Source organism: Asterias rubens, chromosome 12 (assembly GCF_902459465.1).
Source record: "Asterias rubens chromosome 12, eAstRub1.3, whole genome shotgun sequence".
Classification (NCBI taxonomy): Eukaryota; Metazoa; Echinodermata; class Asteroidea; order Forcipulatida; family Asteriidae; genus Asterias; species Asterias rubens.
Genome location: NC_047073.1, coordinates 9,730,097 through 9,758,060, shown reverse-complemented (window position 1 = coordinate 9,758,060; position 27,964 = coordinate 9,730,097). Strand labels below are relative to the sequence as shown.

General features: G+C 39.3%; 2 protein-coding genes across 2 annotated transcripts; one reads left to right on the top strand and one right to left on the bottom strand.

The window, feature by feature from the left end:
- Window positions 1-432: 432 nt before the first annotated feature.
- On the bottom strand, window positions 433-22,198 carry LOC117297942 (WD repeat-containing protein 70-like). Its single transcript, XM_033781134.1, has 17 exons — window positions 22,126-22,198; window positions 20,571-20,681; window positions 18,820-19,029; window positions 17,630-17,784; window positions 14,997-15,056; window positions 14,267-14,400; window positions 12,272-12,425; window positions 11,454-11,530; window positions 10,655-10,832; window positions 9,589-9,688; window positions 8,440-8,524; window positions 7,861-7,999; window positions 5,094-5,194; window positions 4,485-4,564; window positions 2,721-2,840; window positions 2,460-2,622; window positions 433-1,482 (listed from the first exon to the last, which is right to left on the bottom strand). The coding sequence occupies exons 1-17, from the start codon at window positions 22,175-22,177 to the stop codon at window positions 1,377-1,379; spliced, it is 2,025 nt and encodes a 674-aa protein (XP_033637025.1). The 5' UTR covers window positions 22,178-22,198; the 3' UTR covers window positions 433-1,376.
- A 2,603-nt stretch (window positions 22,199-24,801) lies between these two features.
- LOC117297308 (hydroxylysine kinase-like) lies at window positions 24,802-27,631 on the top strand. The gene is made up of 4 exons (XM_033780268.1): window positions 24,802-25,344; window positions 25,812-25,957; window positions 26,506-26,692; window positions 27,045-27,631. The coding sequence occupies exons 1-4, from the start codon at window positions 24,951-24,953 to the stop codon at window positions 27,527-27,529; spliced, it is 1,212 nt and encodes a 403-aa protein (XP_033636159.1). The 5' UTR covers window positions 24,802-24,950; the 3' UTR covers window positions 27,530-27,631.
- The last annotated feature ends 333 nt before the right edge of the window (window positions 27,632-27,964 follow it).

The following is a 27,964-nucleotide window of genomic DNA, read 5'->3' as shown; positions in this document are numbered from 1 at the left end:
AACCCACCCTTGTATCCGCACGTTTCGCCGTGTCATGACAAGTGTTTAAAATAAATCGAGAATTGATATTGTTTTACTGTTTTTCTCAAAAAGTAAAGCATTTCATGGAATAATGTTTCAAGAGAAGTCTTTCACCACTACCTTCTGTAAACCCTGTAAGGTGTTTGTAAATCTGTGATTTTTTTTGTTTGTTTCTGTACCGAAAGGGTCCAATGGCTTTAAAGCATCGTACGCCGTCCCAAAAGTATCTTTGAACACATGTTGGACACATTATTCATAATGACTGTACTAGTTGTACCAATCCCTATCAACAATTTGACTTGTCCAAGCTTATTCTAAGCCTATAAAGTTGGGAAGGTAGTGCATTCTGCTCTACCAGCCAGGCTCCTAGTGGATGATACCAATGCCTACATCATTTCGGACTGTGAAGGGGTAACCCTGTTTCAGCCCCAGGAGTAGATAGCACTGTGCCCCTGGTGACAGCTGATTTGGGTCGACAGCCCAAATCAATTAGGTGAACCCTCAACTTGTAGTGGCTGTTCGGCCATGTGATGTTAGGCGATCTTTCATAAATTTTAAATTTTGTTTTAACGGCAAACAGCACCTTGGGTAGTCTGCCTTATGAATTTCAGCACATATTCCACTCTTAATAAGGTACACAATGCAACAGAATTATTCCAAGATAAATGCAATTGTCAAAAATTAACAGACTTGAATTTTAAGCCACATCTTTTCAAACCTGTAAATCGATGAACAGGGCGAAAGTTGCTCCACACTACACTATGATGTAATAGATGTAATAATTGTATTGAGAATAAAGAATGCTATTTTTTGTATCCTTACACCCATGTGTGATAGTGCCATTTACTTTGTACTTTCTGTGGAAGAAAATATTCAGACTCATCAGAAGGGATTCGAACCAATGACCCTGCACTCTAGGACATTCCGTTTGTAATTCATCGGAATACTCTCACACAAATTTTTACCCTTAAAACAGCGACTTTGTGATCATTAAGTATTTTTGTATCAATGCGGGCTTGTAAAATAATTTAACTTTGCAGCTTTATCTTGAGATAAATTATTTTACAATATTTTTGTGAATTCTCAAACGAGCGAAATGCACACTACGAAAGTAGTTCCAGTGGGCTGTGCCAAGATTCATTAGTGTGAATGCTGGAGAAAGTTTACAATTCAGGGGCTCACCAGGATGAGTACACTGGGGTCGACCCGGGGAAGCTAATCGAATGCACCAAGTGATTCGTGTTGCCATCTGGCCACTCTTTCAGTGTTCCCCAATACCTCAGTGATTGGTGTCACCATCTTGTCACTCCTCCAGTGTTTCTATCAAGCTAAACATGTACACCACAAATCACACTTCAAGTGTCTGTGTCTAGCTTTTGTTTCTTTGCCCAGTGAGGAACGTCGGTGTCGTCAGTTTCTTCTTCGTCTGACTCCTCCTGGTAGATTGCTTTTGGTTGGGTCCTGAAAACAAATAGTAGTAGTACAAACTGTATTAGTATTATGACAAGTATTATTAGTATTAAATTACACCATTTACTACAATCTGAGTCAGTATTCCCTTTACCTTGGGAATCAGTGTGTGGTTTAAAGGCAGTGGACACTATTGGTAATTACTCAAAATACTTGTAAGCATAAAACCTTTCTTGATTATGAGTAATGGGGAGAGGTTGATGGTATATAAAACATTGTGAGAAACGGCTCCCTCTGAAGCGACATAGTTTTTCGAGAAAGGAGTAATTTTCCACGAGTATGATTTCAAGACCTCAGATTTAGAATTTGAGGTCTCGAAATCAAGCATCTGTTAGACCATGGTGCGACAAGGGTGTGTTTTCTTTCATTAATATCTCGCAACTTCGACGACCAATTGAGCTCGAATTTTCACAGGTTCATTATTTTATGCATATGGTGAGATACACCAACTGTGATGACAAGTCTTTGACAATTACCAATAGTGTCCACTGCCGTTAAAGACACTGAACACCTTTGGTAATTGTCAAAGACATGTCTTCTCACTTTGTGTATCTCAACATACGCATAAAATAACAAACCTGTGAAAATTTGAATTCAATTGGTAGTCGAAGTTCCAAGATAATAATGAAAGAAAAAAAACACCCTTGTCGCACAAGTTGTGTGCTTTCAGTACTTGAATTCGAGACCTCAGATGAGGTCTCGAATTCAATTAAAATATTTACTTCTTTTTCAAAAACTATGTTACTTCAGAGGTAGCCATTCCTCACAATGTTTTATACTATCAACAGCTCTCCATTGCTCGTTACCGAGTTAAGTTTTTACGCTAACAACTATTTTGAGTAATTAACAATAGTGTCCAGTGCCTTTAACAACAGCACTCAAATGACAAATCACAGCTGTAACTCAAACATTCCACGTTTACTCATCAAATTTAAGTGGATTATGACACTTGAATTGTCTGAACTTACTCAGTATATGCTGGTGAGATCCAGAAGGGATTTGAGGAAGCCTCCTTGGCATGACGGAGGATGGCTTCTCTTGGATTGCTGTCGTCTTTCTTATCAACGGCAATCACTTTAGCAACATATGACGCTAAGCTAGCCCCGCCCGCTGCTACTCGCCCACCGCGCCCTAGAAGTTAAAGGAAAACAAACATTAGTTGTGTATCTTCAGTCAACATCAGAATGCATTTAACAACTCCAAGCCATGACCAACAAGTAGATGCTTACCTGAGGTGATGGGTAGATCTGGTCGACGTGACTTGACAGGATCTTGACGATCCTTCTTACTTTGCTTGTAAGATGTCAACAGTTTGGGTTGATCCTTACGGTACATCCGTAACATGTGCGCTGTTTGGTAAACAATACACAGCACATAAATCATAAGTTAGAATTTTAAAAAAAGTTTACGCTTTTTTGCACAGGATAGTGACTAGGCCTAATAGTAGACTTGATTCAAGTCTTAGATCACAGTTATTCTTCTGTATCTCAGCCACGAAAAAACGCCCCCACATTATTAGCTATCACGCGCCCTAACTCGCAATCTAATCGTAGGCTAAATGACGAAGGTTGATCACAAGTGGGCGCTGTTTGTAGCGGCTATCAGTGGGACGAATAAAAAGCCACGATCAAAGACTTTGAACCAAGTCTAGCCTAATAGTGACAAATTTATCTTTGCACAACATTTCTCATCTCACAAAATCAACATCTATGCATCATAATAAACATAGCATACAAATCTTCAGCATAGATAGATAGGCCTAATAAACCAATAATACTACTACTAATAAAAATAATTTAGGCCTAGGGTGAAACAAAGATTTTTGTTCCTGTACCTACAGACAAACACTACATCAAACAAACAAACAAACAAACAAACACACACACTGACTAGTAGTAACTAAGACAAAACATCACCTACAAACAATGTCATGACTTTTCTTTCATCACTAAGAATTATTAAACTGAGCAGTAATTTCTTTTTAAAAAATTTGACAAAGTAAGTGCAGAATCACTGAGACTATTCAAATATGTAGTACCACATTGGACAAGACTATTTTATTAACAATGAAGTTCCGTTGAAACTGACATAACGATTATTCTAACGGGAACTTTGAGCATCATAAGAATTGATATTTGACGATAAGGTAAAGAAAGAGTACACTAGAGTACAGGCAAGAAGAATTTAAAAAAAAATAGTTAATGGCCTGCAAGAAGAATTTTAAAAAAATAGTTAATGGCCTGCTTTCTGACCTTAGCAGAGTCTTTATTGGAGATAAAATAACAACACAACACACATGAACAGGTATGTACATTTAGTAAGTGTGACAAAAGCAGTGAAGTGGAAATACATGAATAGAGAGAGAGAGAGAGACAGAAATACATAAATTTAGTTACAAAGTAGAACAAAAGAAAAGCATATTTAATAAATTATATCTGGGGTGGATTTCACAAAGAGTTAGGACTTGTCTTATCTCGCGTTAGGACAGTCCTAAGTTAGGACTAACTCTTTGTGAAATCGACCCCAGGCCCTGTAAAGGTTTAGCTTAAGCTCAAAGACCTCAAATATTCAAAGAAAAGAAGAAAAGAAATGCAAAATTTAGCTCTCAAGGTATGTTATGTGTGATGGAACAAGAAGGTAATGAATTATGGTTGCATTTATACAGAAACTTAATAACAAAAGAAAATATAGGAAAAGTATGTTTAATAACTGAACTCAGGCCCCGACAAAGGCAAACATTGAGTGTGCTAATGCTTAAAGCTCCAAGACGTCAAATATTTTTAGAAGAAAAGGAAAAGCAAATATACAGGCCTGTCTGCTTCGTTTTTGAAAGGGCAAGGGCATCATCAAGGAATTTTCTCCATGGTAAAGGTCACCCTACGAGGAATTGTAAGTTTCTACTGTAGCATTTCAAGGGAACCAAGGCAATGACCAGGGGGCATGGAGGCAATCGCCATTAAAGCCTCCTGAATATAACTCTCATGTGAACTTACGTGTGATGATGCTTTCGTTTCGAACTATGTCTAGTTCCTTGACTTTCCTCTTCTTTTTTACTACACACAACTTGGCACCCCTGTGAAAAAAAAAGTTGTTTTAAAAGTCATTTAAAAAATCACTTCAATTCGTCACTGCTCCACAATCCCCATAGCACTTAAAGGGAAGGAAAATCTGTTGTAATTATTCTGAGACAATTCCCTTCAAAGGAATGTGGTTTTAAAGTGATTCAAAAGCATTTCAATCTAAGAAACGTTTCTTAGATTGTGTATTAAATTTAGTGTTTATTTTACTTGCGTTGACATAACCACTCCAGGTTAGTTCTATCATATATATGTACATTTACATGTGATTAAAGCAATCAAACGGTTCTAAAAACCAAAGGTATACTTTGCTTTTAACACTACACCTTAGTCATAGTACACAAAATTTGCATTTTCCTCCCTTCCTTCAAATCAATTTAATCAAAATGAGGCTGCAAGGTACAATATAGTCTGGCCCCTCAATGGTATCATCAAAATAAAGATTTCTAACTGATGGCGTACACAGGGATCGTGACCAAGATGAAGGTCTAGGATGCTTTATTTCAATTAACCATTAAACTTTACCTGTGACTTTTGTCTGGGTCGTAGAAGATTTTCGCCTCTCCGTTTCCGCAGCCGACAATGATTTGGTTCAGCTTCGGATGCCACAAACATCTGGAGACAGTCTGAAAAAGATATATAGTTTGCAGAGGAAAGTCAAATATGAGATTTTGATACAGCATAGTATCTACTGCACTTGTTCAGGACAAATGCAACAGGATGGCACCTTTAAAGGGTATATGTACATTTTTCCTAAAACACAATGTCCACAGATTTACATTAAACTTACACAGTTTGAAGATTATGATAGTAGAAAGCTTCCCTTGAAATTTTACTTACTGAGGTGCTGTAGTTTTTGAGAAATGAGTAAAAGTAATAATTTTCGTCTCAGTTTTAGCATGTAAAAACGTAGTAACCAGTTATGCTATGGTTTTGGTATAATATCATAACTGGTTAAGGGGATTTTACATGCTAAAATCATTTTGGTCTCATGAGACCAAAATGATTTTGTGACTTGTTTTACTCATTTCTCAAAAACTACCCAACCTTAGTTAGTAATATTTGAAGGGAAGCTTTCCACTATCATTATCTTCAAACCCTGTAAGTTTAATGTAAATTTTGAAAAAGTACCCGGCACCTTTAAAGGGAAGGTATACATTTGGTAATCACTCTTAAAATCAATGGCAATAAGAACTTTTGGTTAGAAGCCTACCGCAGCTTTCGATATAAGAAAGCATTTTGAGAAACATTTCACCTCGAAGCATTTGAAGTTATGTGGATGTGTAAAAAGATATCAGTTGTCATGGTTTGAATCTGAGACTCAGATTGTGTAATCCTATTACGAATTATTCTTCCTGCATGAACATATTCCCTCCGGATTTTCGGCGATATCTCAAAAAAAGCGACCCGCATTGTGAAATGAAATTTTTACATGTTAATTTTATTGTATTGACCCATTTCACCCGACGTCATCAGCAAAAAATCTTGAATGCGCCGTACTGGTGGGCAATTTGACTGTGCGTTTTTATATATAACTCTATGCTGCATGTTATGCAGTAAAGTGAGCATTTTAGGCGACGCGGCGTTAATACACGTAAACCTAACTGCCCACCAACATGGTGAGCGTGGCATTGATCCGCCGCATGTGATACGCGTGCAAGGGGTCAATAGGGGGACCTACATCTGCATTTACACAGGATTAAAACAATCAAACAGCTAAAAAAAAGAGGTATACTTTGCCTTCAAGTGAATGAGTTTGTCGTCTCAGGGCTATAAGATCGTAAGTGAAGTTTGTAAGAATTTGATAAAATTGCTTCTGTACACTGACGAATGGAGTTTATTGATCAAGATTCGTCTCCAAAGTAAATCTTGGCGAAAAGAAACATTCAGTTTCCAAGAAAAACATTTACTTGTGGGTTTTTATTTATTCAAACTTTAGCATATACATAAACAACTTTTTGATTATTATGACTATGAAATTGCAATTAACGACCTTGTAGCACTGAGCTGACGACTTGTATCTTAGTCAAACCATTGGGGGAGGGGAGTGGGTAAGGGTGTACAACTGTAGATGATTCAAATTGTGAGGAGTGTTAAAATGTACTTTCAAACAATAATGATGCATAGATGAATTTCATTTATTCATTCTGGTTGTGAGGCCAAGGACTCTCAGAAAAGCTTAAAAAAAAAAACAATGGAGAGAAGACGAGGAAGCAAGTTTCAGTTTTAGATGTGGGAGGGAAAACCCCAGAGAATTAATCCAGGGAAACCCACAAAATCAGGTAGGGACCGAAAACACAATCCACAAAATCGTGCCCTTGGCGAGATCCGAATGGAGGATCCTCGAGGTGGAACTGGAAGGCAAGGAAAGATACCACTAAGCCAACCACACCGCCCGTGTTCATGCAAGGAAAGATACCACTAAGCCAACCAAACCGCCCGTGTTCATGCAAGGAAAGATACCACTAAGCCAACCAAACCGCCCGTATTCATGCAAGGAAGGATACCACTAAGCCAACCACACCGCCCGTGTTCATGCAAGGAAAGATACCACTAAGCCAACCAAACCGCCCGTGTTCATGCAAGGAAAGATACCACTAAGCCAACCAAACCGCCCGTGTTCATGCAAGGAAAGATACCACTAAGCCAACCAAACCGCCCGTGTTCATGCAAGGAAAGATACCACTAAGCCAACCAAACCGCCCGTGTTCATGCAAGGAAAGATACCACTAAGCCAACCAAACCGCCCGTGTTCATGCAAGGAAAGATACCACTAAGCCAACCAAACCGCCCGTGTTCATGCAAGGAAAGATACCACTAAGCCAACCAAACCGCCCGTGTTCATGCAAGGAAAGATACCACTAAGCCAACCAAACCGCCCGTGTTCATGCAAGGAAAGATACCACTAAGCCAACCAAACCGCCCGTGTTCATGCACCTGTTTTGTCAATTAAGGCTTTGATTTCTATTTTGCTTATTTTTACTGGTGTACTTTTTATTAAACTTTTCTGTGTAATTTTCTTACGTTCTTTTTTTTTACTGTAAAGCCCAGTTCATACTTCCTGCGAATGTGAATGCGATACGAATGTTGACGTCACAAATTCGCAACGAATAATTCGCAGCAGTTCAACTTTGCTCAACTCACTTGCGAATATCGCTGCGAAGGGAGGGTGGTGACGTCAAATTTACGTCAAATTCGCTTTATGCGACCTTGAACAGACTGGTCCTGGAGAGAGCGCAGCACAAATTCAATAAATTATTATTAATCAAATTATTTATCAAGGGCAACTTACCGAGTCACCGCATGGAATCTCGGCGACAATATCGAAGGTTTCTCGTTCCAAGAAGACGAGTTTGCCTTCCCCGGCTCCCTTCTTAACCGAGGTGCAGGTTACCAGCATCTTGTCATCCGGACTGAAGACACAGTCCGTCCTGTAAAACAAACACAATAAAAGACGATAAATTTGCACTAGGGATAAAGATGTATTTTGGTTTTACCCATATACACCGATGTGTGTTAGCACTGTATACTCAGTACTTTCCTGAGTTCTGTGAAAAGAAAACCACAAGCATATTACTCAGGTGGGACTCAAACCCACAACTCTTGCAATTCTAGAGCAGTGTCTTACCAAATAGACCACAGAGATTGCACGGCAGCAAGAGGCACAATAATGTTGAGACTTTTTCTCTAGCAGTGACAGAAGACCAGGGTTTGAATCCCATCGAAGTTTCCTGTGGGTTTGCTCCCATACCATTTTTGAAATTTGTAATTTATGATTTGCTGAAATATTTCAACCCCACATTATTTAAACTTTAACCCACTAGGTTTCCCTTGTGGTTTGTTACTTGATATCTGAAACTATTATACTTACAATGGGAAATAGTTAACAAGTCCTGTAGCTACATTTATTGGCCTCTTGAAGTTCCGCAGATCCCAAAGTTTTAAAGTGTCATCCCCTGGAAAAATGCAACCAGCAAAATTTAAAAGAATTATTGATTTATTTAAAAACTCAGGCCCGAAATGACACAAAAGCCACAACCTCTGTTGCACTGGGCCTAATTTCATAGAGCTGCTTAAGCACAAAATATTACTTAACACATTTCTGCTTAGAAATAAAAACGTAGCAGAAAAGAACAGGATACCAGTCACAGAGTGCTGGTAACAATATTCTTATAAGCATAATTTTGTTGTGCTAAGGTTCTTTTTCTGCTTAAGCAGCTCAATAAAATTTGGCTCTAGTCTTCGGCCTCGGTGCCCTTCCATAAGTCTTAAAAGTGCCCTTTGAAAAATGGCCTTGCCCTCTCAAAGATGAAATTCCAGGCCTGTACAGTTGTTATCATCTAGTTTTCACAGAAATACACCAATCCACTGTGAAAGTTTTATCAAGCGAGGAGATCCTGTAAGTTAACAGCAAGTAACAGTAAAATGATTACAGGATTTTGTGCTTTTAATTTTAGTTGCCAAACCACGTATAACAAGAGATTTGAGAAGTATTTGGCATTGTCTGCACATGGCAGTATTTTAACCCTATTGTTTTTGAGAAAGACTCTGCTAGGGTCGAAACATCAGGCCACTGTTGTGGTAGTACTAAGTCTGTAGCGCATGCGCGCTGCGGGTATGTCAGAGGTCATATGAAATACACTTCATACATGGCAACGTCCACACTAAGCTTGTGTCCTCATCTTCCTTATTCCACCATTGACTAGTTCATTGTATATCCACAGTGCTACAAAATTGCTTTGGATACCTCTCCATGTAGTATTATGGATATACAATGAACTAGTCAATGGTGGAATAAGGAAGATGAGGACACAAGCTTAGTGTGGACGTTGCCATGTATGAAGTGTATTTTGTATGACCTCTGACATACCCGCAGCGCGCATGCGCTACACTTAGTACTACCACAACAGCCACTAACTATTTTACTGCATTTACACCATTATGTCTATTTGGTTTGTAAAGCAGTTTGCAACAACTAATAAAGTTTTCTCATTATTTTTTTTGCCACAACCGTACTTACCCCCTCTTGTGGCGAAGACCCTGTTGTCATATGAGAACGTTATACTTGAAGTATCAGTACCTACAGCATGTGCCGTCTTCTGATGGAATGTTGGTCTTATCTACAATATTTAAAATAAAATAAAAACAGTGTGAATCCCGGTTCATACTTCCTACAAATGCAAATGCGATGCAAACTTTGATGTCACAAACTTGCAGCGAAGAATAAGAAAGAGTTGCACTGAGCTCAAGCCTTCTGAAACATTGGCAGCGAGAACAGAGCTATGATGTCAAAATTCGCTTTGCATCCAGTGTTGTAGCTAGACCAATTTAAGTGGTGGGCTCTAAATTCAGTTTAGTCTACCAAGGGCAGATGGTTCAACAAAATTATTTATGACTAGATATGGGGCCAATCATTGCTGAAGTATAATTTTGGGGAAATCTGTGCTGGGCAGCACAGTGTATTTTGCTCAGAGTCCTGGGCAGGCCCGCCCGGCACCGCCCACCGTGGCTACAACACTGTTAGCATCATTCAAATCAAGTACAAGTATATCAACAGAAGACAAAAAATACCAACAAATTCTCCATATTGGAGGAAATGCTCATTCTAACTAAGGGTTTTAACTCCACAAGAAGTTGCGAAAGTCTTGGCTTAGAAGTAAAAACATTGGGCGTTGGATTGTCATGGCTGAGTGGTCTAGTGCACTGGACTTAAGCCATGCATTGCTCTAGGTCTCATGTGTTGTGTAATGTATGTGAAAATGTATGCGCACTTAACACTGGAGAGGGTGTTAGTTTCCTGGTCATTGGGCCAATTACATTCCTGTAATTGTTCTCAGCTCCAGTAGGAGTGTACAGCCGCGGACTGACGTGATGCTCAGAAGGTTTTTTCAAACGTAATATCAACCTCTACCCTAGCAGGTGTTCAGTTATACCCCTTTGGGTCAAGAAAAGCAATCATAGAGAAGTGTCTTGCTAGTACTAGTGTCAGGACCAAGATTCAAACCCACACCCCAATGACTAAACCACCAGATCTTAGATTTGCTGCTCTAAACCATTCAGCCATGACACCCTATACTCAGACTTACGAAGGGTTTCTTGACATCCCAGAGTTGCAGCGTTCCATCTTGACACGGCGCTGCAATCAGTTTAGCGTCCCGGCTGAACGCACAGCAAGTCGGGACCGTCTTGCGTCCCTGTAACGATCGAAACTTGACAACGTCCTTCTGTCTTTTGGGGTTGTTGAAGTCCCATATCCTTACAGTTCTAAACAGAAAAGCACGTTCAAAGATTAAAACAAGACACCAAGTACAAAAAAAGAAGGTATTTTAAGAGAATTTCATTCTAAGTATGCCTTTATTTTGCTTTTTCCCCTTACACCCATGTGTGTTAAGCACTGTATACTCGGTACTTTCCTGAGTTCTGTGACAAAAAACCACACTTGAGTGAGATTTAAAACCATGACCTTTTACCACTAGTTTCACAGGACTCGGGGAAAATACAGAAAATGCAGGGTACAGTCTCCCGACGATGACTAGAGCAAGCTAGTCGAAACTTTGAGACCAATTAAGAACTCACTGCGCATTTAATAATGAGAAGTCCCCTCAATCCAATAAAGCCAAAGAAGTAGTCCAGGTCAATTTTCTACATTCCGCCCAGAAAGTAGTTAAAAAGCATGACAGTTCTTTTAGAACTGAGAAGTCTCCCCGTTTCAGAAAATCTACTCCGTTGCAGTAGAATATAAAGCAATACAAGTTCTGAAAAGAACACAATCTACCAAATAGATATACACAAGGTGTTATCGCAAACCATTGTATATTGATACCTCACCATGCAATGCCTCAAATCCCATGTTATGTATTACTTTTCATGCTCGTGACTGCTTACCCGTCGTTAGAGCATGTGATGAACTCTTCCTTGATTTTGGGATTCCAGCAGGCACCGTTTAGAGTTGAAACATGGCCCTGATCAAGAACAAAACATAACAATTATCAATTATCTACCGTATAGAAAAGTTTGCGGTAACACCATGTAATAACAATCTCTAAATGAGTTGGGGTGGTTCTGAAAAGAACCGTTGGATTAACTCGACGTTTCGATCAGTATGCTCTGATCGTCTTCTGGAGAATTATCTACCGGTTGAAACCGAAGACGTTAACAAAAGAGAGCTTGACAGAGGGAGGTCCTTGCTTCGCTTTCGTGTGGGAAACCAGTAGGGACATCACTAAGAAAACCAACGGGATAACAAAGAGAATAATTGGCGAGGTCAACAAACATGTAGGCACATGTAGGTATTTCTTGAAAAAGTGTCACAGCCGCGATTCGAACCCACACTCTGCTGATCAAACACCACAGCTTGAACCCGGTGCTCTTCACCGCTCGGCCATGACACGCCACATAAACCTAAAAACGTTCAACCTGCTTTTCTGCTTCTAAGAAACCCGAAAAGGCAAACTGTGCTTAATACAGGGCCGATTTTCATAGACCTGCTTACTAGTAAGCACATTTTTTGTGCTAAACGCATTAGCATATTTCACAGGTTAGCAAGAAAATTAGGTGACCATCTTGCCTGCTCGTTATGAATTTACATTCAAACGTCTATCATTATGCTTAGCAGCGTTATAAAATGAAAGTTACACAGTAAGCACAAAATCAGCCAATGAAGCAGCTCTATGAAATTGTACCCAGGTCTTTGATTGGTGTACCTTGGTCCTAGCCATATCAACGATGTACTGATCTCCCATGGCACATTCCATGACCTCAAAGCCATCTCGATCGATGACCTTAGCTTGAGCTTTGGCCGCTGCTACTAAGATGCAGTCACCGGTAATGCTGTACTGAAGTGTCTTTATCTGGTGGCTGAAATCAACAAATATAAAACGTTTTTAAGGCGCACATATCTGAAAGAGAACGAAAAAAAACACTCATGGCACATACAGAGCAAAATAGATTATGAAAACAAAAGCAACAAGAAATGAACATAGCAGCAAACAAGATGCAATCGTATGATTCAACAATGAAAACACAGGATAAGCATTTACACATGACTCTGACAATAAGCAATTTGCACTAGATGTGTTTAAAAGTCTGGAGTGATGGAGAAGTCTAAATGTGACCGGCTACGTGAAAATGAGTCAGATGTTGACAATTTCAAGGATTGAGTTATATGCATGGCTGGAAAGAACACACCAACAGCAGTAATTTGGTATATGTCGTAGCGTTGGGGTGTATCGCGTTGCTGAGTTACTTCCGTTTGAAATTAGCCAATAAATCATTTTTTTTCTGAAAAACGAATTACAAGTAAAGTGATGTTTTAAACTACCATTTCGTGCAAAAGGATACAAATTAGACATAAGTATGATCATAAAATTGTTGTATTCATAGCTTTATTGCCTAAAAGAAAGTGTTCTAAAGATTAACCATGATGCAAATATAGATCTTAAAAAGTAAAAAAAAAAAAATCTTTTTTTTTGGTCCAAAATTTAACTGTCCATTACTTAATAATGCATTGGGCGACATCTGACTCATTTTCACGTAGCGGGTATATGTGATTGGGAATTAAGTTCCACACTCGGGGGAGCTGGGACAGAGAAAGCTCTGTCACCCTAGGAACTACAATGACCTACAAATTACACCAAATAATTATTCAAACTCAATTCAAATAATGTGTAATGCTATTATGCAAAAAGAAAACCAGCAAAGCAGAAATTGTAAAATAACAATTGACATCAATGTTATGTAATACTTTAAACATTACATGTTAAAAAAAAAATTTGTATATACATTGTAAATAATTGAGAGATACTAACATTGTAGGCCTAAAATTAGGTGTTACAATTAAACAGTTTTTATTTGAACAAGCAGTAGGAGGACATGAAAAGTATTGATCAGAGTCCACATAGTTGCTTTTTATTAAAGGGAAGGTACACATTTGGTAATTGTCAAAGACCAGTCTTCTCACTTGGTGTATCCCATCATAACCATAAAATAACAAGCCTGTGAAAATTTGGGCTCAATTGGTCATCAAAGTTGCGAGAAAATGATGAAAGAAAAAACAACCCTTGTTGGACGAAATGCTGTGCTTTCAGATAAGAATAAAAGACTTCTGGCTAGAAGTCTTTTATTATTTTAGTGAGAAATTACCTCTTTCTCAAAAACTACGTTACTTCAGATGGAGTCGTTTCCCACAATGTTTTATACCATCAACAGCTCTCCAATGCTTGTTACCAAGTCAGATTTTAAGTTAATATTTGTTTTGAGTAATTACCAAACGTGTACCTTCCCTTTACAGATGAGGTGAGGTATTATCATTATTAATAAATTAAAGGATGCTAGACTTTTCCAGTCATAAGTTTACTGGCCCAATGTTAAAAACCATGCCCTCAGGGCATGCAGTCCATTGTAAATTTTGAACCCTGACAAGTCAAATTTTTGAGTCAACAAAGTTTAGTTATGGACCGTGTTAGTTCAAGAAATGAATACCTAAAACTGTTGAGAGATATTTGTGTGGATCTTTAAATTCTAATTTTAAAACACCTTTCTATACAATATTCATTTCAAAACAAATACTTTGACAGCCTAGAGCACCAATCCGAAGGCAAAGTGTCTCTTTAACCCCAACAGGCCATCCACAAGCCCACTAAAAAATGTCACAAATATCACCGAACCATCTATCAAACACCTAACCAACAGAACAATACCTTTCACAGGGCTGCAACGAGCGGAAGGAGTGTAACGATGCGTCCATAGCAGCAAAATCCCACATCTTCATGTCATAGTCAACGCCCCCAGTTACTAAACGAGAGCCAGAGGGATCTAAACTCATCGCTGAAACCTAAAACAAAAGAAGGTTTGGTGAACAATTAATAAAAGCATTGTTTTTTACTCATTACCTACAAAGTTTTGCTAACATATAAATACGTTGAAGGCAAAGTATACCTTGGTTTTGGGAACCAGTCAATTGTTTAAATCTTATGTAAATGTGCAATAAAACTAAATTGTACAAAATTCATTTCAAAAGGGGGTAATGTTTTTGAGAAATTGCTAAAAATCTGAAGCGGTTATGTCCATGCAAGAAGAATAATCCACATAGGCAAACACAATCTGAGAATCATTTCGTGCAGGATCGTTTCTCAGTCTGAGTGCTCCCAGATTCGAGCATACCATGGCAAATTTCGGACATAGTTCTGCAAATTCTGATGCTTACTAAGAAACCTGTCTTTTCCTGGTTTCACTCAGCAATAAAAATTCATTGCAAGACAAATTGTCAGTATTACCATAGTGATTTGTATTGTGACTTCCAACTTTACTTTGCAACTACGATTGATTTGCAGTTAAGATCAATCTTAGCTCTTTGTGAAAATCAGCCCCTGTTTTTAGACTAAATTTCATTACTCAATCATAAAGTTACAAGAAACAACAATTACTCACTGTTTTGACTCCATGATTTAACACAATCTCATGAGAGGCTGGTATTCTGTTGGGTAGACTCTGTATGGAAATAGAATAGATCCTTTGTTTTAGTGGCGTGTTGTATTTAAGCAGAGTTTAGGGTTCGAGTCCTGGTTTTGACACATGTCCTAGAGCAAGACACTTAACTATAATTGCTTCACTTCGACAAGGGGTAAATGGGTACTTACGAGGGCAGAGATGGTTCTTGTGATTGATTTAGCTTGGTGCGCTATATATTTGGCAGCACAGGCTGTGAACTACATATTTAGCAGGGTTTGACTGGTCCTCGGGTGTTTTAACCAGGTGATTTGGCCAGCGGACCAGTGTTAAAGGGTGTCATGGCCGAGTGGATAAGAGCACCGAACTCAAGTTCTGGTGCTTCTGATAAGCAGAGTTAGGGTTCAAGCCTCGGTATGACGCGTGTGTCCTAGAGCGGCACACTTTACAATAATTGCTGCACTTAAACAGGGGGTAAACGGGTACCTGTGAGGACAGAGATGGGTCTTGTGATTGATTTTAGCTTGGTGCGCTACATATTTTGCAACACAGGCTGTGAACTACATATTTAGCAGGGTTTAACTGGTCCTCAGGTGTTTTAACCAGGTGATTTGGCCAGCGGACCAGTGTTTAATGCCATTGGACATTTTCGGTAAACAGTGGTGTCCAAAGGCCCACACTTCGTGTATCACAACTTTTATATAAAACTAGACATGATTGCATTTGTGCACAAATGCATACCTGTTTCGTCAATGAAATTTCAATATTCTCAACTGAGTTTGAAATTTGTTGTGTATTCAAAGCAATTTGCTCAATCTGGCATAAATAAAAATAATAATTCAGATTAAACCATGTTCAGTTAGGAATTGATGACTTAAAGGTGCCAAAATAAAAAATAAATCATAACAAATCACATGATGACGTCATCAAGACGTCATTTCACAACTCACAAGAACTTACCAATATGTAACAACCTACTAAGTTTCAACATGATCGCATTGTTACTTCGGGAGTTATATTAGTTCAAATAGTGCACCTTTAAGGCCACGTCACGTGACCCCCTCACGACGCCATTGGTCTGAAACTTCACAAATATGATGCCTGCCTGACAGTTAACGTGTGTATGAAATTTGAAGTTATTACAAAAAACTTCACCACAGACATCTTCAAAAAGTCCATTTTGAAGAGTTTTCAACCTGCCGCTAGAGGGCGCTGTTGCAATTTGTGACGTCATCAATATTTTTTTTGAACTGCCCACCCTTGCTAGACACTTACGTCCTTGGAAAGCAACTTCATAACTTTTGCCACTTTTGAATTAAAGGGCACTTCCGGTTACGACCGGAAGTAGAGGTCGTGTGAGGTCACGCACACGAAACAAAATGAAGACCAAATTTATCCCTACCCTATCCCGCAAACAGAAAACCTACGGTCTATTTTGGCTGATTTGATTTAGATTTTCAAACATTTAACATAAAACACCTTTAAGATGACGTCACGTGACCAGTGATGACGTCATCATGACATCCTTGCTTTAGGATCATTATTGCACCATAACCTTCAATCCCTGAAAGTTTCATTGCAATTGCTCTTTGCGAACTATGCAAAGAAATTGCGAGTACTGAAACAGGCAATAAAAATATAAAAAATTTAGGCTCAATCGGTCATTGGAGTCGGGAGAAAGTAACGGGAAAACCCACCCTTGTTTCTGCACGTTTCGCCGTGTCATCACATTTGTTTAAAATAAATCCAGAATTCTCGCTATCGAGAAGTGATAATTGTTTTAATGTTTTCTCAAAAGGTAAAGCATTTCATGGAATAATATTTCAAGAAAAGTCTTTCACCATTACCTTCTGTAAACCCTGTAAATTATTTGTAAATCTGTGAACATTTTTTTTTTTTTTTTCTGTTCCGAAAGTGTATTTTAATGGCTTTAAAGGAACATGCTGCCTTGGATCGGTCGAGTTGGTCTTTGAAAAGCGTTTGTAACCGTTTGTTATAAAATGCATATATGATTAGAAAGATATTTTAAAAGTAGAATATAATGACCCACACAAGTATCACTCGAAATTGCGTGGTTTTCCTTTTACCTCGTCGACAAACACGGTCGGCCATTTATGGGAGTCAATTTTTTGACTCCCATAAATAACCGACTGTTTTAGTTCGCAAAGTAAAAGGAAAACCACGCAATTTCGAGGCAAATGTGTGTGGATCATTGTGCATTTTATAACCATGTGCATTTTATAACAAACGGTTACAAACGCTTTTCAAAGACCAACTTGACCGATCCAAGGCAACGTGTTCCTTTGAGGGTTTGGGTACTTTTTGTAGGACACAAAACACAATGTCAACAGATTTACAATAAATGTGCACAGTTTGAAGACAATGATGGTATAAAGCTTCCCTTAAAATAGTACTTGCTTAGGTGCTGTAGTTTTTAAGAAATGAGTAAACAAATGTCACAAAAACTATTTTAGCATGTAGGCCTACAGTAACGTATTTACCAGTATTGGTATTTAAATACCAGTACCGGTAAAAACATTGTACATGCTCAAATAATTTTTGTCTCCTGAGACAAAAATTATGTTTGGCCTATAAGGGAAAACGCTGTGTTTTACCTCATCCTCCTGACCGTCATCCCCGCTATCATCGTCATCGTCACTGTCACTGTCACTGTCACCTGTATCCTGACTAGGTTGCTGCTTGGTCTTAGAGGAGGAATTAGATGATGAGGAGGCAGCTGGAGCTGAGAATCCGGGCGGCAGAGGTGGACCTGTTCCAAGTAAAAGAAAACTGTTAAAACTGTGTTGTCTCATTGAGTCATACTTCTAGGTCGCATTAATAGCCAGGACTTGAGTTGGTTTTTGTGACAATGACTCGCTATACACCATCATGCCTTGTGTCTTGTCATGGCCATGCGGTCTAGTTCACTGGACCCAAGCTCTAGTGTTGCCAGCAGCAGAGTGTGGGTTCGAATCCCAGTCATGACAGTTGTGTCCTTAAGCAAAGCACTTCACAATAATTGCTTTGTAAAAAGTTGGGAAGGAAGTGCATTCTTGGGGTGTCGTGGGGTGTCGTGGCCGAGCGGATAAGAGCACCGAATTCAAGCTCTGATGCTTCTGTTCAGCAGAGTGTGGGTTCGAATCCCGGTCATGACACTTGTGTCCCTGAGCAAGACACTTAACTATAATTGCTTCTCTCCACCCAGGGGTAAATGGGTACCTGTGAGGGCAGAGATGGTTCTTGTGATTGATTTAGCCGAGTAGCGCATATTAATGTTGCACAGGCTGCATACTCCCCACCAGGGAGTTGAGATGGTTTAAGGAGTGAATTAAGGCCCAGTGACCAGGGGTAATAATGTGAAGCGCTTTGGGACGCCCTCCGGGTGTGAAAAGCGCTATATTATTATTCTGTTCTACCAGCCAGGCTCCAAGTGGATGAAACCCATGCCTACATTTTATGGAATGTGGAGAAGGTAACCCCGTTTCAGCCCAAGGAGTACATGTACATGTACATGTAGGTGGCAGTTGGTTTTGGTCGATAGCCCAAACCAGTTAAGTGTTGCTCTCGCACTTGTTAGGCAATCTCTCATAATTTAGGCCAGGATCTCACATTCGCAGGTTGTATGAACAGGGCTTGAGAATGTTCAGAATAACTGTGCTCAATAAGTAACTAGGAATATTCAGAGTAACTGTTCTGAATAAGTAGCTGAGAATATTCAGAACAACTGTTCGGAATAAGTTACTAAGAAAGTATCCCTTTCAGAGATCCTCTCAGGTGTTTCTGGTATTCCTGAGGAAGGACCTACCTATTTCATCGCTGTCACTAGAATCCTCAGATTCGCTCTCGTCGCTTCCATCTTTACCCCTCTGTTTGTCCGTTGGTTTTGGTTTTTCTGTTGGTTTTGGCCTTTCTGGACCCGCAGAAGGTTTACTTGGTTTACTTGCTGTAATCTGCTGTGCAGTGCGCCGGGTCTGCTCAAACATGGCACTTACATCAAACGTCCTGGCTTTCTTACCTGGGGATCAAACAAAGAATTAAGCCAAAATGAAACATTGACAGTAGAGTAGACATTGTATATGGCTACACCCAAATGCTCATTGTTTATGCCAAACTATTGATTCGGCCCAGATATAACCGCACAGAATTGGCAAGAAAAAAACTTGTCTAAGATCACAGATATACATAAAACTTGTACTTGGTCTAATGATGATAGTAGAAAACATCCCTTGCAAAATGTCTGTCTGAAATGTCATATTTGATGAGAAATAAATAAAACTAATTTCTTGTTTTTGAGTTTATCGCTCAGTGAGCGTTTTATCCCTGTTTTTTAATCGATGTCATGCAAAATGTTTAATCGGTTTTTCACTATTTTCTCGTGACCCAGGTGGCCGATCGATCTCAAACTTCTACAGGTTTGTCAGTTTGTATTAATGGTGGATTACCTAAAAGTGCTTACTTTGCCAGCAAATGTTTTGCTAAACAAAAACCAGTTATGTTATGTTCCTTTAAAGCCATTGGACACTTTCGAAACAGAAACAAAGTTAAAATTTCATGGATTTAAAATAACTACAGGGTTTACAGAAGGTAATGGTGAAAGACTTCTCTGGAAATATAATTCCATGAAATGCTTTACTTTTTGAGAATACAGTAAAACAATATCAATTCTCGATATATAAAAAATTACGGATTTATTTTAAACACATGTCATGACACGGCGAACTGTGCGGACACAAGGGTGTGTTTTCCCGTTATTTTCTCCAGACACCGATGACCGATTAAGCCTAAACTTTCACAGGTTTGTTATTTTACATATAAATTGTAATAAACGAAGTGTGGGCCTTTGGACCATTCTGTTTACCGAAAGTGTCCAATGGCTTTAAAAGAGGCCCATTTCAAAACCACATCATGGGCTTAGACTTTGGTTCCCTTCGCCTGATTGAAGCCCTGTATGTGAAGTGCACAGTTTCTAAATAACTGACGGAGTGTGAGCAAAAGCCCAAGCTGTGGTTTCAAGAAGGGCCAGAATTGAGCCACTCCTCACTATAGTTGGGCCAATTCTATAGTTGGGACAATTCTCCAGTTGGGCCAATTCCATAGTTGGGCCAATTCTATAGTTGAGCCAATTCTAAAGACCATGTGAACTTTGTTTACAATAAGTTTGACCTTGTACATTCTTTGGCTCGTCTGGCAGGCAAGATACTGCACGGGTCATATTGAAAAGTTTACATTTTGTGTCATAGTTTCCACATAAATCCAAGAGTTATGAAAGTAAAAGCCCGATAAGTTTTGAGATGTGTCCCTTTCATCAGATCAAAAGTTGGTAAGAATTGGACAGTGCAATCTCCATAAAATATAAAATTTGATGTACAGTATTCTTCCTATGAGCTGTGTACAAATAGTGCCTGCAGGAAGTCCAGGCTTGGTGGCTCTTTTGTAAAGATGTGATGTCACAGGTCACATCGTCTATAGCTGGATCTGAATACCATTGCCATAACACTGGAAATCTTCATAAAGAAATTTTACAAAATTCAACACCGTCAAAGAATTTAAGCTTACCAAATCCAGAGAAGCCCATCATTTTGGCCATGTCGTCATTTTGTTTCTGAGCGGCATCTGCTGCACTGTTATCATCCAGGTCTTCCTGTATGTTAACTCGCTCCCTCGCACCTAAACAACAACACGCATTAGGAGACAAGCATTAAGCGTCATACCAGGGTTCAAAACAATTTTCATTTTATTTTTTACAACAGATTACATTTTCATGAAAATATTGCTCAATAGTTTTATGCAAAAACTAGATTGAAGTCACATGTCACAGATTGTATGTGAGAAATGGCATTTAGGCTGGTGGTAACAATATTCTGGTACTACAATAATGTTGTTGTTACACCAGCCAAAATGCCATTTCTCACATACAATCTGTGACTTGTTGGTGCAGAGTGGGTGCCCAGTTTGCAAGCAAGGTGCAGAGTTTGCAAGGTGCTCTAAGGCATAATTTCGGTGTATAATACTTCTCTCCTTATATCTGTATATTTTTTATCGCTATCCTATGTTTATGTTTTGAGTTGACTGTGTGGCTGAATACCTGACATGTACTCCTAGAAACTATAAGGCTCCCCTGTGAGCCTTATATAGGGGTCTCATATTTAGGGTCTTTTTAACGCTATATATGTTTTTCAAATTAGCGTTCATCGGTGAAAGTTTTGCGACCGTTAGCCAGCCAGAACTGAAGTTTCATGTGTACTGTACACCTAAAGCTTTCCCCATTCTACTCGATATACATTCATAATGCTTGTATTTCCCTTTTGTTGAGTTACGTATTAAAGGCTCACAGCAGGGGAGCCTTATAGTTTCTAGAAGTACCTGACATGTAGGCACCTCGCAAGCTCGGCATCTTGCAAACTCGGCACCCACTGGGCACCAAGAATGTCAACATGTACCATACAAACTCGGCACCAACCGATTTTTTACTAACAAACTCGGCACCAAGCAATTTTTCCCTTAAAAGAGTCAAGTGGTTAAGGGAAGTTAAGCCGTTTTGTTTGTTCAATAATAGTGTTCCAAATGATCAACAAGCAAGGCAAGGGAATGTATGTGTGATAATCGCTCTTTAGACATGTATTGTTAGACTTTAATTTAAATTTTTAAAATAAATGGCAACAATATCAAATTTTGGTTGGAAGCTTGCACAGCAGCTGAGCTTTGAATAGTCAGGATACATTACATTAATTTACATCAATAAATAACAATACAAAAATACAAGACTAGAGAGCAATAAACAGAGCCATGGATGAACCTGGTCGTTTGGTCCTTGCTCTTTCTTATCTACCTCCATCCATGTATAAACTAAGTTATGCACATAGATAGGGATTAGACCCAGTGACTGGGGCGCTAGATTCCTTTTTTCGAAATTTTGAAAAAAAAAGAATCTAGCGTCCAAGTACAAAATTAATACAATACAAAACTGTGTACAATCTGGCTGCATACAAAATGCATTATGAATGAACCCACGTTTTCACAATGACAAATCAACACTTAAAACAATTCACACGTAACCACAAGCATCACATCAGGTTGTTAATTCAACAAATAAGACCTATTTATATCTTACGTTCGCGAAGTTTTCGCATTTCTGCCAAGTCGTCGTCGTCTGAATCTACCATTTTCACACATGAGACTGTAAACTTGAAAACTTCGAACAAGTGGTGGCGCTATTTAACATTAACCCCCAATAATTTGCCGATAGGGGGCGGAGGGACAAGATTGAGGCCGTGTCCGAAACGGCGACTTTGGCTACAGCTAGCTACGGCTAGATCGCGCGCGTCTGCCTATTCTTCAACACTGGAAGACGCGCTGATCTAGACGTAGCTGTAGCCGAAGTCGTCGTTTCGGACACGGCCTAAAAGTCGGAAGCTGTAATTAAGACGGGATAGTTTTATTTTGGAGAGAGAATAACTCGACGGGCCCCCTGGTAGCCTCATATCAAATTGAGCAGACTGTGTAAAAGTTAAAGAGCCAATGATGGTGAACCATTCCCATTATGGCAATGCACTGTATTCTATGGGTTTAGTTATAGTGGGGTTTAGCACTTTGTCATACAATTTTGTTATTTTTATTTTTTATATATTTATTTATTCTTTTTGTTTGGACCTTCTCGTCAAGGGAACTCGACAACCTTCCTAGGGGATACAAACGCCAAGATGGCAACAGGCGCGCCAGTCTCCCTGTTGGTTTAGAGTAAACCTGTGGTGACTCAGTGAACATATGATTTCGTACAAGTCAAGCAATTTTATTTGTGTTTATATTCATAACTAGATTTGTCAGGGGCATTTCGGGACTCATTCTTGTAACTTTATCTCACATGATGACCTCTGTATCCTGTAACTGTCAATGTATTACTCGATGATCGTGACCCTTTTTGGTGCGGTGCAGCAGCGCGGCGATGCATGCTCCGCCTTTTGCCTCGGGGGGGGGGGGGGGGGGGGGGGCGGGGATTTTTACACAGAACACATTAACAAGTATTCTTTACGGTTTTAACCGTTCGATTTTTGTAATCCCGGTAGTTGTGAACAATAAAATTAACCTGTGAAAATTTCTTTTCATGAAATATCGCCGAAAATCCGGAGCATAATATTATAATGTCCACTCATCATGAGGAATAATTCTTGTACAATAGGAATACATAATCGTGACAATCTCAGTTTCAAAGTCTAGGGCATTAAAAAACTAATATTATTTAATATTTATCTTCTTACATAACCATATTGTTTCGAAGATATGTTTCCAAAAATGAACTGAGAACTAAAACTGACAACAAATAATGAACTGAACTGTATTCAAAAGCTGCTGTCAGTGCTGTTATACCAAGCTTCCTATCCCCTTTAGCCTGACCGCATAAAGAGAGCTCTCCAGGGTTACTGAGATTTCATTTCAACAATGGGGGCCGTTCTGTGTAGAACTAGACGGGCCGTCGAGTCCATTGTAGTCAACCCAACCGTTAAGTTTATTGAATAAAAGTGGCCTATACCTGTGTGTGTGGTCACTGGTTTAGAAAAGCACAAAATGCAAGTTGTTTTGGCTAGAACTCTCTGCAACCGGCCACGTAGCCTACCTGTACATCAAGACGAAGACAATTTCAGGACGCATTCCAAACGTGAACACAGGTAAGATTACTTTTCCTTTCTTTTTATTTCAGTTTTCATAGATAACTTTGAAAGAAAAAAAACCACCCTTGCCTTCGAGACCTCATAATTTATTCTAAACTTGAGGTCTCGAAATAAACATCGTGGAAAATTACTTCTTTCTCGAAAATTACGTCACTTCAGAGGGAGCCGTTTCTCACAATGTTTTATACTATCAACCTCTCCCCATTACTCGTTACCAAGAAAGGTTTCATGCTGATAACTATTTTGAGAAAATTGCCAAGAGTGTCCACTGCCGTTAAACTTTGCAAATAGATGAAGTTTGTGGTTGCGAGTGTCTGGTCATTTTGTTTTGATCCACTAGAAATCAGTATTTTATAGTAGGACTATAACACCCCCCCCCCCGAAAAAACGAAGAAGAAAAGAAACCAGTGACAACTTCCTTTATGAAGTTTGCAACCACTGTACTGTCTAGCTGATGATGATGACTAACTGCACCTTCTTCATTGAGTTTATTACGCCCTCGCCGTTTATGAAAATAATTAGGTTTTAAAGTGTATGTTCATTTCATTCACATTTTAAAAAGTTTGATGACTTAGCCCTAAGTAAGACAAGTTAAAAATCGAGGCTATAACACAAAGAAAATACACGCTCGCCATAGCGGGTGGTGAGATTTAGGTACAAACTTGTGGGGTTATGGAGAGGAAAATGACAATGCCTTTGAAGATGTAGGTGGGTTGCCGAGGGAGTCGTGAAGTGCTCGAAGACCATTACCTATTGACTTTTGCAAAAAAAAAAACACCAAACAGTTACTGGCAGAGTAAAGCATTTTATGTTGTTCACCATAATATACATGAACTGACATTTTCAAGAAGTTTGAGATTGATCGGACATCAGGGTCACGAGATAGCGAATAACCGATTTACACATTGTGCATGACATCGTTTCAAAAACTAATGAAAAAAAAACGCTCACTGACCGATAAACTCCAAACGGGAACTTATTTTTATTTATTTCTTTTCAAATATGACATTTTTTGCGCAAGAAATATTTCAAGTTATGTTTTCTACTATCATCATCTTAGACCGTGTAAGATTTATGTAAATCTGTGATTTAAGACGATTTTTTTCCTACCAGTTCTGTAATGTTCCTTAAAGGAAATTAAGTAAGCCATCGTTCTTTTTGTTCAATAATTATTGAGTTTGTAAATTATTTTTCCAGGGGCGTGGTCAAAGACTGGATTATTGATATGACACAGAAATAATGACTTAAGATCCACATTAAGAAATTAATAATGGACACAAATCTGTATCTTGGACTTCCTGAAACTATTGAAAGTTTACCAGACAGCAATGAGCAGCTTATTATCAAACCCTTCCTCACCGATTCGATGGCCGGCGAACTTCTCAAAAAGTTATATGGCATGGAAGCCAGTCACACCAAGGAACTTCCCAGCTTCTGTGACCAGAATTTCCACGTAGGGGTTACCGGGGCCGGAGGCGCGGAAGACGGCGTCCGTGAGTTTGTTCTGAGGTTGAGCAATACGAACGATTCGTTGCATCAGAGAGGGTGCTACGATGACATAATTGGGGTGCTGAGGTATCTACAACAAGCGGGCGCATTGGGAATGTATCCCGCCCCAGTGATGAATCTCCAAGGGGAATACTTGAGCCTGCAGACGTTCTATCGCGGTAAGGTTTCAGGAATAAAGACAAGGAACCGGTGACGTTCTCGGAAGGTTTGCAACTTTCTGAAAATAACAAAATCGCCCTTGGAAATTCAGATAGGCATTTCCTATTCAACCTTTCAGACACTATTGGTAATTGTCAAAGAACAGTCTTCCCACTTGGTGTATCTCAACATATGCATGCATAAAACATATCTGTGAAAATTTGAGCTCAGTTATTGGTCGTCGAAGTTGCAAGATAACTATTAGAGAAAACACATCCTTGTCACAAAGTTGTGTGCTTTCAGATGCTTGATTTCCAGACCTCAAAATATAAATCTGAGGTCTCGAAATCAAATTCAAATAATATTTTAATCGAAAATTACTTCTTTCTGTGTCCAGTGTCTTTACAACATCTCCTTTGGGAGCTTTGCCAAGTTCCCTTGTTTGGAAGATCATCTAAACAAACTTTCCTTCTTTGTCCAACAGGTACTAAAGACAAGACGCATGGTGTCTTCCTTGTGATGCTAGTTACTTTCATCCAGGGTGGAATATTATCTGAGGTTGCTCCTTTATCAAACCAACTCCTGTACAATGTGGGAAAAGCTTTGGGAAGACTGAATGCTACATTGATGGTAAGACTTGTGTTATTGGTGCATCTATAACAATGTGTGTGTAGTGCTAGAATTTTACACTGGACCATTGCTTGTTCTCTTCTATTCAACATCTTTGTCTCAAAGAATTACTCAAATGTTAGTTTGGGTCTCACAAATATCTGTGAATCCTGCCGAGAATCACCCATAACAAAGAAGGGATAAAACTTCTCTTAGTGTTTTGTTAAATTGAAACAGTTCAGATAATAAAACTGTGTTCTCATTTTGATTAACGTCTCCCTCTGAGAGTAATTTCTCACTCACATATTAAAAGACTTCATCAGGCCTGAATCCCCCTTTAGGCATCTGAAACCACACAAATTTGTGCAACAAGGTGTTTTTTTCTTTTATTATTCTCTTGCAACCTCGATAACCAATTGAGTCAAAATTTTCAAAGACTTATTCTTTTTTGCCCATGTCGGGATACACCAAGTGAGAATACTGGTGTCCAGTGCCTTAAAACTTTCATAGTCTAAACTTTCATAGTCTTTGCATCCAATTTGAACACCCAATTTGAAAATCTTTAACAGGGGTATAAAGGTGCAACCAGCAACCTCAAAGCACGTGCAGCAGACAACCGATTCTGCATGACTAGTGCAGGCAATGTGAAACAGTACGTGTGTAGAGAAGCACTTCAGAGCAGACGGAATCTAGCTAATACAATACTGGACCGATTCATCAAGGATGTCAAACCGTTGGAATATGACATGCAAAAAGGTTTTTATAACAAGTTTTCTGTTTTCTCACCCCTGTGGTAAAATCCTAACCTTTTGTTTGTTGTAAGGAAAAGGCAGTTTTTTTTCTAAGTTAAGGGCTCCTCTACGAGGTGAATTTAATGAGGGCACTGTGACATTTCAAGGGACACCAAGGTGATGACCATTGTCATGTAGACAGTGGGGGACTTTCGAGACACCCTTTCCAATTGACTGCTTCTGTTACACGAGTATATTTGTGTTGTCAGTTAGCTTTCGAGAAAGACTCTGCTAGGGATGACACTATTTTTTGCATTTAAAACAGAAAAGTGTTTTTTAAAAGGAATTTTGGTAATGTTGATTTTTTTTTTTTGCAGGAGTGATCCACGCAGATGCTAATCGAGCTAACATTCTCATTTCAGAACCCACCAATCACTCGGATGCAATTCCAGACATTGGCCAATCAAGAAGCCCTGTTATCAGTGGTATTATTGATTTTAATGACATGTCCTATGAGTGTCTGGTGTATGACATTGCAGGTAGCGTTGTTGATATGATGGTCGGTCGGAAGGATGACCAACCACTAGAGGGCGCTGGTCACTTCCTGGCTGGTTTTACCTCTGTGGTGCCACTGTCCCCAACAGAATGGAATTCGCTGTATGTCTCAATAGCCACCAGATTCGTACAACTTCTTATCATGTCTTACGATGAATACTGCCAGCAAATAGACCAACCAGACGAGTACATCTTGAGATTTGTCCACGCTGGCGGATGGGATGTACTCAGGGAATTGTGGGAGACGCCACAGCAGCAGGTCGAAGCAATATGGGAAAGAATTATCCAAGTCTACAACAATAACTAGTTCCTACACTACGCTTTTGACAATAATTGTACCAATGCACTTTACATAAGTGCCCTGCAGCCGATTTCACGAAACGCTAGGATGAATCCTAACTCGAGTTAGCATGATTAACCCGTCCTAACTTAGGATGGGTTCAATGCGTCCTACGTATTTGAATACGGAACTTTACTCGTCCTAAGTCCTAAGATTAATCCTAAGTTAGGAAGAGTTTGGTGAAATCGACGGCTGGTCAGTGCCCACTGGGCCAATAAAATTCCAGTAATCTTTCTCAGCACCCTGGGGAGTGTACAGCCCGTGAGCTGCCGTGGTGCTCCAAAGGCCTTTTCATACACAATAACCCATTGCCCCTGGGTGAAGAGAAGCAATTTCAGTAAAGCATCTTGCTCAAGAACACAAAGGTTAAGATTGGGATTCGAACCTACACTCCATTGACTC